The 11,486-nt window shown below is 44.3% G+C and overlaps 2 protein-coding genes across 2 annotated transcripts; both read right to left on the reverse strand.

The window, feature by feature from the left end:
• Positions 1–1,440: 1,440 nt before the first annotated feature.
• On the reverse strand, positions 1,441–3,822 carry LOC129066603 (protocadherin beta-15-like). The gene has a single exon (XM_054568303.1). It carries the CDS (start codon positions 3,721–3,723, stop codon positions 1,441–1,443), a length of 2,283 nt encoding a protein of 760 aa, XP_054424278.1. The 5' UTR covers positions 3,724–3,822.
• A 2,747-nt stretch (positions 3,823–6,569) lies between these two features.
• Positions 6,570–9,107, reverse strand: LOC129066604 (protocadherin beta-3-like). Its single transcript, XM_054568304.1, has one exon. It carries the CDS (start codon positions 8,979–8,981, stop codon positions 6,600–6,602), a length of 2,382 nt encoding a protein of 793 aa, XP_054424279.1. The 5' UTR covers positions 8,982–9,107; the 3' UTR covers positions 6,570–6,599.
• Between the last annotated feature and the right edge of the window lie 2,379 nt (positions 9,108–11,486).

Below are 11,486 nucleotides of genomic sequence, written 5' to 3' on the forward strand. Positions count from 1 at the left end.
CTCTGGGCCCATGCCGAAGCCGTGGCCCATGGTCATAATTTTTTTTTTAATCTCAGAGAAAATTCAGTTCTGCTCTTCAAGCCTTTCAACTGATTGATACAGGCCCACCCAGATGATTTAGGATATTCTCCCTGTTTTAATGTAGCTGATTACCAATCTTAATTCCATCTGAACCTTAAGCCCCATTTGCAATATAACATAACATCTTCACAGGTTCCAGAGAATAGGATGTGAACATCTTAAGGGGACCATTATTCTGCCCACCACACCACTCTACACAGTATCTGCGAAGTTAAGAGGCTCCTGGAGATAGAGGTGTACTCACAATAGAGCTGATAAATTCTTCAAATCCTTCATTACTCTTATTGACATAGTCTTTAAAGTTTTAAGTTTTCTTTAATATTAATTTCTTAATATATTTTTTCAGATTCCTTGTCAACCAGAATAATATCACATCCAAAGGCAAACAGATAGATATTGGCACGCTGTGCCATCCAAAGCTCCTGTAGGCCCAGAATTTGGAGCTCACTTGAGGATTCCTCTGTAATCACAAAGACAATTTCAGGCAATGTGTTACTCGGTCCTAGAGTCTATTGACCTTTAGAATTTATACAAACAAGTTAAACACAGTCAGTCTGGGTATCAATAAAACTGTCTAGAACTCTTATCAGGATCATAACTTCAGTTAAATATGAGGAAGGGCTCATGAGTTTTTTTAACATTAAATAAGAAAAGAAGGAGACTTGGAGTGGTAAACACACAATACAATATACAGATGTTGTATTGAGGAATTGAATACCTGAAACCTATATAATTCTATTAACCAGTGTAATTCCAATAAATTCAATAAAATAAAAGAGACCACAAAGATATATTTCATTAGATAGCATGTATTTTAGAGTGAAACTAATGATTACAAGTGTGATTTTTATATAAACAGTGCAAAATTATGATGTTGCTGCCTATTGATAAAATATGCAAATAAAGCTCAAAAAAAACTGGACATGGGTGAATACAAATTGATTGCGCCCCAAACAGAAAATGGGTTATAAAAAAGTCAGAGCTGTGTAAAAAATAAAAACTAAAAAAAAAAAACAAACCTCTCATAATTTAAAAATGAAGAACAATAGAAAGGAATCTGATATTCTTGTATTGTGTCATATAGTAAGGTGACTACTTTTAAAATTAGAATTATGTTCTTTCCAGGAGGTTAACTTTTGTATTACACGTTAGTGCTAAATATTTATCAGGAATAGGAAATTTACTGATTTTTTTTACTAATAATACAATAATTGGAAAAATTATATAAGGACAATGAAACAAAGCAAACTTTACTAAGGAAAATAGTAGAGAAAAAGAAAAACAAGTAAAATTAAAGGCTACAACAGGATATGTTAAAAAAAGGACAAGGAGAAAACTCACGCTGCAAGTGGGGAAGTTTCAGATTCCAAAACCATTGGGGAATGTTGGATTCCCCTCTGACTTCCTCCCAATGTCTTGGCCCAGAAGATTAGGGAATATAGGCTTTAGGAATTTGAACTCATTATTCCCAGAGTCCTCAGTCAGACATACCTCATACTGGTAGCTCTGGGACAGGGTCCCCGTGCCGCTGACGTCCACCAGGTGGCCCGGGAAGCGGGCCTCGGGGACCGAGCAGCCACCCGCCAAGCCGGCCCTGCGCCTCCTGCACAGCCGCACCGCCACGAACGCCAGCACCGAGAACAGGAAGAGCGACGACACCGACGCCAGCGCCACGACCAGGTAGACGGTGAGCGGGTCGGCCCGCGCCGCGTCGGCCGCCGCCTCGGGCAGCGGCAGGAAGGGCTGCGAGAAGCCGTCCACCAGCAGCACGTGCAGCGTGACGCTGGCCGACAGCGGCGGCTCGCCGTTGTCCTTGACCAGCACGAGCAGCCGGTGCCGGGCCGCGTCGCGCTCGCCCAGCGGCCGCGCCGTGCGCACCTCGCCGTTGTGCGCCCACACGCCGAACAGCCCGGGCTCCGTGGCCTTGAGCAGCTGGTACGACAGCCAGGCGTTCTGGCCCGAGTCGCCGTCCACCGCCACCACCTTGCTCACCACGTAGCCCGGCTCGGCCGCGCGGGGCACCAGCTCGGTGCAGGGCGCGGAGCCGTTCTGCAGCGGGTACAGCACGAAGGGCGCGTTGTCGTTGGCGTCCAGCACCTGCACGCGCACCAGCGCCTGGCTGCTCAGCGCCGGCGACCCGCGGTCCGTGGCGCCCACGCCGAACTCGAACGCCTGCAGGGCCTCGTAGTCCAGCGCCCTCAGGGCGAACAGCTGCCCGTTGTCCGCGTTGATGGACACGAGCGAGGCCAGGGGCAGGCTGGGGTCGCGGGGCGGCAGCAGCGAGTAGGCGACCTGGGCGTTGGCGCCCGCGTCTCTGTCGGAGGCGCTGACGCTGCCTATGTGCAGGGCGGGGCTGTTGTTCTCGCGGACGAAGAGGGTGTAGGCGGTCTGGGTGAAGGCGGGGGCGTTGTCGTTGACGTCGGAGACCTGCACGGTGATGTTGTGCTCCGTTTTCAGACTTGGGGTCCCCATGTCGGTGACGGTGATGGTGATGTTGTACTCGGCTGTGGTCTCTCTGTCCAGAGCCCCATTTGTAACTAGGGTATAGAAATTCTCTTCTGTTGGTTTCAGGAGGAAGGGGAGATCATCCTGGATGGAGCAAGTCATCCTTCCGTTGTTCCCCGAGTCTCGGTCTCCAATATGAAACAGGGCCACTTCTGTCTCTGGGGAATTTTCCGGAATGGGGCTGGTAAGTGATGAAATAGTCAGTTCCGGGGAGTTATCGTTGACATCCACCACCTCAATAGAGACAGCGCATTTTCCAGAAAGTCCTCCGCCATCAGAGGCATCTATATCCAGCTCATAGGAGGATATGGTCTCAAAATCCAGTGCTTTGATTAGTCGGACTTCTCCTGAAAGGCTGTTCACTTCAAAAGTTGTGCTTATCTCCTGAGAACTGTAAGAAAGGGAGTATGATATCTCTCCATTTGTCCCTGTGTCTAAATCCCTAGCTGAAACCTTGATAACTAGGGAACCTACAGGGCTGTTCTCTGGAACCTGCACTTGGTAGAGCCTCTGTGCAAACTCAGGGGCATTGTCATTGACGTCCAAGACCAAGATGTGGACCTGGGCGGTGCCAGACCGGGGTGGAGAACCGCCGTCCAGTGCTGTGAGGGTCAATCTGAGCTCGGCCTGCACCTCGCGATCCAGCTCTTTGTCCAGCACCAGCTCTGGGTATTTCCTGCCATCTCTGCTGTTGTGGATGGAAACGTGGAAATGAGAGTTGGGACTGATGTTGTAGTTTTGGATGTTGTTGTTGCCCACGTCCAAGTCTTGGGCTTTTTTCAGGGGAAACACGGTCCCAGGAAGGCTAGTCTCTGGGATTTTCAGCGTCATTTCTCTTTCAGGGAACTCAGGAGAATGATCATTTATGTCTCTCACCAGTAGCTCAGCTCGAAATACTCCCAAAGGTTTTTTCAGCAACACTTGGAAATGCATTACACATGGATCAGCGGGGCCACACATGCCCTCCCGGTCCAGTTTCTCATTTACTGTCAAATCCCCGGTCTGCAGATCGAGCTGCAAGCGGGCTTCCTTATCCTTAGTGACCACCCGGGCTCCCCGTGCCGCCAGCTCTCCCGCTCCCAGCCCCAGGTCCTTGGCCAGGTTGGTCACAAGCGTGCCGCTCTCGGTTTCCTCCATCACGGAATAGCGACGGGATTCCCAGCCAGCCAGAGCCACTTCCACCAAAAGAAAGAGAATCACGACTTGCCTTTGTTTAGGAAAGCGCTCCCCCTGCGGCCTCCATCTTTATTCCACAGACACCTTTGCAGGAACTGGGCCCAGCTCCGCGTTAGGGAGCAATTGCACTGAGACAGCGATGAATCTCCCGCTTGGTAATCTGTCTGGAAATGTCATTGAGTAGCATAACCTGGAGGCTTACTGGTCTTCTCCTCCGCTTAGAGGCTTTTCTTCTCCGCTAGAGATCTGAGGTAGAGGTAGTTGAATTTCCTGGGCTTTTTTTTCCCCCCTCCTCTTTTCTTTTCCCCCATGCTTTAGCCTGCAGCGCCACCATGCGTTGTTTTAGAAAAGAATTCCTACAATTGCATTCTCTCTGTATCTGTAATAATCCAGTAATCTCAATAATCTATCTACCTAGTAATACCAGTGATCTATTGGGAGTTTGGAAATGTTTGGGGTATATAATGTATTCAGAAAACCCTGCCATTGAAATTATTTATTTCTTCATTCAAAGATGTATTGTTAATATCTTATGTACTGATGCTGAAATACATAAGTAAACAACTCAGAAATGGTTTCTATCTTCTAGAGCTTGTGTCTCAGTGGGGTGCCCTGAGTAAAACTGAGAAGTGGATGGAGACTCAATAGTGATCAGTCATCTTGTAAAAATAAGAGTGTATACCTATGTGATTTCTTAAAATTCTCTTGAAATATGGGATGAATTTCTCTAGATTGTCTTTCACATTTTAGGCAGCACACTTTCCAGAATTGTTGCTCTCTTTGGTTGAATCAAATCAAGGAAAAAGCTACTAGTTAATTGCAGTTTACATATCCATTCTACAAAGTCAGAGAGTTGTGATTTTATGAAATTTTCAAGCTATGGGGAAATGCATATGAGGGTACTTCTATAGCTCTCAGCCAGCTTCATCTTTTTAGCATTGATCACCATCAGATATAGCATATATGCACATGTTTAATTATTTCTTCTATGTGTCAAACATGAGTTCCAGTACTTTGTTTTGTCACTTGGAGATCCCTAAACAGCTAGTTTCTGGCACAAGGCAGTTAATCAACAAATATTTGTTGAATAGATCAATGGATGAATCACAATTAATTAAAAATTTTGACAGGTGAATTCTCCACCTAACAGAAAAGCCCACCATTTTTGCTAGCATCTGAGTTCATTAGATGAGACACCATGTTCTAAAGTAGCTATTTTCTATGCTTTTTTGAATAGTAATTTAAAATAATTCTGAATAATCTAAAATGTTTTTCATCAAATGGCAATCTACCCCGACTCCCCCTAAACAAAAGGATACTTTGTGAAAAAGGAAAGAACATTACAGCTAGGCCATAGTCATTCCGCATATAAGGCATACATTTCTTTCAAACATGTTATTTCACACTAATGCTATTGTGACACTAACGATATTAAAAACTATTTGTAATATAGAATTTTCTAAGAATTTCTGATAAACACTCCAGAAACTGTACAATTTGGAAATATCTGTCAAGTCTCAAAATATGTAGCCTGACAAAAGCTTGTGCTTGTCCCTTACAGACTACTAATATTCCAACATCTTTTGACCCAAATATTGTTAAATTTAGATGATGACCACAATTTTTAAATGTCAAAATAATAGTAAGTTTCAGCCATACAAGAATATCTAAACATGTTTTTGACAAGTGTAAAGCCCACCTAGCTACCTTAATTAGAGCAAAGTTTATTAAAAGAGCACTTGCTTCCAAAAACCCAAGGGAGAAAGCACACTTGGGAGAGACTAAACAATGTACAATGAGGTTGCTCTCTGGGCACCTCCTTCCTTCCTGTCTCTAAGTAGGTTGATTTCCTATACTTCTTTCCATGTATTTAGCCAACATGATATCGTTTTCTTGTTAAGTTCCTAGCAAAGAGACCACTTTATATCTGGTTTCTAAAGCCATTTTTTTTTTAAACAGAGAGAAACAGATTGGCACAGCTTAGGTCAGCAATGTCTACTACTTGTCTGTCTGAAATCACAAAAAAAGATGGTTTGTTAAGATAAACATGGCTGCGACAGTAGACATCTACTGAAGGGAGAAGTTTACAGAAAGAGATAGGTGGGATCTATTATTATAAATATTTGCAAATAATCGAATACACTTTCAATATAGTGACTGGGAGATGATTTGACTTTGGGTGGTAGGCACACAATGCAAAATACAGATCATGTATCAAGAAATGTACACTCAAAATTATATAATCTTATTAACCAATGTCACACCAATAAATCTAATTAAAAAGAATACTCATATCTATCATGCACTGAAGGTTGATGTAAAGAGGTGAAAATATTTCAAGTGTGGAAGAGTGTAGTTTTTCTATTTAATACCACTGTGGAAAAAAACATGCATCTTTGCAGACATTTCTCCATTTAGAAACTTAAGACAGGCAGGCAGAAATATATTAAATTGCAGATAGACTAATGCTCACTATATTTGTATCATGCTTGTCTCCTAAGAAACCACAACATCTATAATTTTTAAATTGTTTTTGGACAACATTCAAACAGAGTATGGTGCTAGGACTATCTCCAAATCAATAGTGGTTGATGATGAGAAGTTGATAAATTGAATATTCACGACTTTTTACTAATGAAGTTGTAAGTTCTTTGTCCTAATCTAAAAGAACCGATAAGAAGAGAATAAATACAAGTATGTACTTAAAGTTTCTAATCTCCTTAACTGAGAATATGAAAGCAAATAAATTCTATGAGGATAAAAATTGGTAATGGAGACATAGTATATTTAGAAAGAACTAACCTTCATCTTGAATGCGCTGAAAAATTAACAGATCCCTAACTGAATCCAAAACCGTTTACAAAATTTGGGTTTTCCTCCACACCATTCATAGATCCCGGGTGCTTGGAGGCAACAGACTTCAGGAACTTGAACTCGCTGGTGGTCCCTGAGCCTCCGGTCAGACACACCTCATACTGGTAGCTCTGGGACAGGGTCCCCGTGCCGCTGACGTCCACCAGGTGGCCCGGGAAGCGGGCCTCGGGAACCGAGCAGCCACCCACCACGCCGGCCCTGCGCCTCCTGCACAGCCGCACCGCCACGAACGCCAGCACCGAGAACAGGAAGAGCGACGACACCGACGCCAGCGCCACGACCAGGTAGACGGTGAGCGGGTCGGCCCGCGCCGCGTCGGCCGCCGCCTCGGGCAGCGGCAGGAAGGGCTGCGAGAAGCCGTCCACCAGCAGCACGTGCAGCGTGACGCTGGCCGACAGCGGCGGCTCGCCGTTGTCCTTGACCAGCACGAGCAGCCGGTGCCGGGCCGCGTCGCGCTCGCCCAGCGGCCGCGCCGTGCGCACCTCGCCGTTGTGCGCCCACACGCCGAACAGCCCGGGCTCCGTGGCCTTGAGCAGCTGGTACGACAGCCAGGCGTTCTGGCCCGAGTCGCCGTCCACCGCCACCACCTTGCTCACCACGTAGCCCGGCTCGGCCGCGCGGGGCACCAGCTCGGTGCAGGGCGCGGAGCCGTTCTGCAGCGGGTACAGCACGAAGGGCGCGTTGTCGTTGGCGTCCAGCACCTGCACGCGCACCAGCGCCTGGCTGCTCAGCGCCGGCGACCCGCGGTCCGTGGCGCCCACGCCGAACTCGAACGCCTGCAGGGCCTCGTAGTCCAGCGCCCTCAGGGCGAACAGCTGCCCGTTGTCCGCGTTGATGGACACGAGCGAGGCCAGGGGCAGGCTGGGGTCGCGGGGCGGCAGCAGCGAGTAGGCGACCTGGGCGTTGGCGCCCGCGTCTCTGTCCGAGGCGCTGACGCTGCCTATGTGCAGGGCGGGGCTGTTGTTCTCGCGGACGAAGAGGGTGTAGGCGGTCTGGGTGAAGGCGGGGGCGTTGTCGTTGACGTCGGACACCTGCACGGTGATGTTGTGCTCCGTTTTCAGACTTGGGGTCCCCATGTCGGTGACGGTGATGGTGATGTTGTACTCGGCTGTGGTCTCTCTGTCCAGAGGGCCCTCTGTTACCAGCTTGTAGAAATTCTCAACGGAAGGTTTCAGTGTGAAAGGAACATCCTCCTGGATCGAACAAACCATTCTTCCATTTTCCCCGGAGTCCGGGTCTTGAACACTCAAAAGAGCTATCGTGGTTTCTGCGGAATTTTCTTGGATAGAGCTTGTAAGTGAAGCTACTGTCAGTTTGGGGGTGTTGTCGTTTATATCCACCACCTGTACTATGACAGTGCATTTCCCAGAAAGACCTGCCCCATCAGACGCCTTGATATCCACCTCATATGACTCAATTTTTTCAAAATCTAGTTCCCTAATTATTTTCATTTCTCCTGTGATTTCATTAAGTGCAAATGTCCTAGTTATCTCTTCATCACCATAAAAAAATGAGTAGAACACTTCACCATTTATTCCCATGTCTAAATCTCTAGCAGAAACAGTAACAACAAGCGATCCCAGAGGACTGTTTTCCAGGATTTGCACACGATAGAGTGGCTGCACAAACTCAGGGGCGTTGTCATTGATATCCAAAACATCAATGAGGACCAGGGCCGTGCCAGATTTGGGAGGAGCTCCACCATCTACTGCCAGGAGAGTTAACCTCAGCTCAGGCTGCTCCTCTCGGTCTAGAGCTTTGTCCAGAACTAGCACTGGGTATTTTCTGCCCTCACTGCCATTTCGGGTAAGAACGTGGAAATGGGAGTTGGGATAGACGGTGTAGTTTTGAACGTTATTGATGCCTACATCTAAATCTTGTGCATTTTTCAGGGGAAACACCGACCCTGGAAGAGCGTTTTCCATGATTTTTAAAATCATTTCTGCTTCTGGGAACACAGGTGGATTGTCATTTATGTCACTGACCAAAAGCTTAAACTTATAAACTTCCAAAGGCTCTTCCAGTAACACCTGGAATTGCAGCGCACAAGGCTCAGTGGGACCACACAGCTCTTCCCGATCCAGTTTCTCATTCACTTGTAAATTTCCTGTCTGAAGGTTCAGCTGAAAGTGTTGTTTGTTGTTGTTAAAGATGACTCGAGCCCTCCTCCGAGACAGCTCTCTCACCTCCAGCCCTATGTCCTTTGCTAGATTAGCCACAAAAGAACCGCTCTCTGTTTCTTCTGCGACACTGTAAGCTTCCCGCTCCGCGCAAGCCTGAGCCAGCAAAACAAAGAGAAGCAAGACTTGCCTTAGTGTAGGAAAGCGCTCCTCTTCAGCTTCCATTTTTCCAGTGCCAGAAGTCTTTAGGGTCGGATGCCGGTAGGGTCTGTAGGCTGTTGGCCCTGGGAGTGGATCCTAGCCGCCAAGCAATTCCGTTAAGAATCCCCTTCTCTCAGCTACGTTTGTGTTATGACTCTCACGACGTAACCCTCCGCAGGTCTGTTTTCCACAGCCTTAGCTTACAGCGCCACCATGTGTTGTACTTAACCTAGTTTGCTGGAAATCCTACAAAACGCATTCTACTCGTTCAGATTTATGCACACACACACACAGCAACCACCACGGATTATACATAGGGTGGTTTATAAGTAAAATGATAACTTCTATTTTCCTGTGAGATTGTGAATGTAGACATGGTGTCAGCCACTTTGGGAAATGATGCAAAAACAAAGCTAACTATATTTATTTGTTTATTCAGCAAAACATCGATTCCATTTTATATGTCAGGCAGTATACTAAGTGCTGGGAATACTAATACCTTCTTTGTCGTCCTGGAGTTTACAACATAATGTCTAAAATATTGTATAGCCTGTATTCTTGGGGTTTGAGTAGGAAAAAAACTGTGTAGGTACCAGTCTGTTCCTAAAGAAATCAAATTCAACACATTGCCAGCACAGTGAATGAAAAAATTCATTTACATACTTCAGGAGTATAAACTTAAGTGACATACCAGCTAGAAATGGTTTATTATGCAAATTAAATAGATAACTTAGGGAACTGAGGATAACTTATTTGTAAATATTGTCTAAGGAGAATGTCTTAGTATCTCTGAAAGCATTGTTGTATTGACTGCTGTATTTTCTGAGACAATCTGTAAAGAACATCTATATCTATTACTAAAATTCACTGAGATCTTGAAAAGTGGGAAAGTCAAGATCACAAGATAAAGGGCTGAAGTTACAGTGAAAATTAAAGTGCATAAGAAAATAAGTTAGGTTCATCTGAAAGCGCAGGTTACACTTATTCCTAAGTACCAAAGATCACAATTTATTTTTAGCAAGCAACTCACATAGCTCCTGTGGATGGCTCAAGACCCTGTCACCCTAGCATGGGACTAAAGTCCTTTTACTCCTAAGGATGGAAAAAATATCTTGGGGTCAGGGACCAACTGCACCAAACTTTAGCCAATATTTTAATATTGTTTAAATAATAGACATTATCACATATTCTGACACTCCTATAACCTGACTAATTGGGAAAACAGGTTGGGCCAAGTGTAAATATTATGTTGAGTATTGGCTTAATTCTATTAAGATACAAGTTACTCAAACTGATGTTCTATTTTAGAATATTTTCCTCTATGTAGTAAAACAAATTTAATTAAGTTAAACTTCCAAATATAAGAACACACTGGTTACAGTTATATCTGATAATTTTCCTCATAGATCTTGGTCATGGATCCAACCTCTTTATTATGAAATTAAATATGCAATAAAATGTACCCTTAATGTTCATGCATTTAAAAAATTAATCAGTAGAAGCTGGTATCTATTTTAGTGGGAAAAATGGATCAAAATTAGTTTTTCATTTCCATCTGTCATCTCTCAAAAAATTTTTCTTCTTATTTTTCTTTACTAAGGAGAAAAAATTTAAGCCTGCAGACTTGGCAGGAACCTTAAAATGTTTTTTTCATATGGCTTTTTAGTAATAGAGTATATGTCAATCAAATACTTATTACTCTTAATGAAATAATGAATCAACCTATATAGTAATCTAGAAATTGTAGATCCTGAAGATTTTACATTAAATAATAATTCTGTTCACAGTAAATAATTTTTAAAAGAGAGAGGCTCTAAGGAGGATATGATGATCCCAAGGAAAGGTAATGACACCTAAATAATAACAATTTTAGTGTTACTTTTAAAAACTGGTCCTGGGGCACATAAAATAATAGAAGGAAACTTGTTAACTCTTTGTAGCATTTTTTTCTGTTGAAGGGCCTCATAAATTATGAAATTATATTTTATAACAGAATTCTGTAATAAAAATTAGTTATCTCTAAGCTTGTACATTTTTTATTCTTTCATTGGTTAAGTTAATATTAGAAGCATGCAACGAGAGACTTCGGTTTCCTGGTACATAATCTAACTGAGTACTCAAGATCGCACATTTCTCTCTTGTCTCTTTTGGTTTCCAGTATTGCCCACCCTGCCCCCAATATGGGGTAAATAAAAGTTTTATTATTAGGAAACTGGAGTCTTATTGTAGAACTCAAGGGCAATTAGACATTGGGGACTTAGGAGACACTGGCAGAAACCGATAGGTCTAGAACCAAGTAGGTGTCTTAGTCTCCCCTGTTTTGCTTCCTTCATTCCTTTATTCCTTCTCACCTTTACTCTTTCCTTCCCTTCCCTCTTTTCTCCCTCTCCACAGGAAATTCTGTGCTGCCAGTCCAAAGAGGAATACTCATGGCTACCTCAGCCCACATTTATTTCCCAGTTACAAGCAATCAAGAAAAAAAATAGATGAACTACATCTTCATTGCCAATTTATGGGCTTGGAGAATGT

The sequence above is a fragment of the Pteronotus mesoamericanus genome, unplaced genomic scaffold, assembly GCF_021234165.1.
Source record: "Pteronotus mesoamericanus isolate MK-2021 breed Mesoamerican mustached bat unplaced genomic scaffold, CSHL_Meso_final contig_2, whole genome shotgun sequence".
In the NCBI taxonomy this organism is placed as follows: Eukaryota; Metazoa; Chordata; class Mammalia; order Chiroptera; family Mormoopidae; genus Pteronotus; species Pteronotus mesoamericanus.

Bases quoted from the DNA above. Each gene is read 5' to 3' on its own strand.
- LOC129066603 (XM_054568303.1), bottom strand. From the start codon at position 3,723: ATGGAGGAAACCGAGAGCGGCACGCTTGTGACCAACCTGGCCAAGGAC.
- LOC129066604 (XM_054568304.1), bottom strand. From the start codon at position 8,981: ATGGAAGCTGAAGAGGAGCGCTTTCCTACACTAAGGCAAGTCTTGCTT.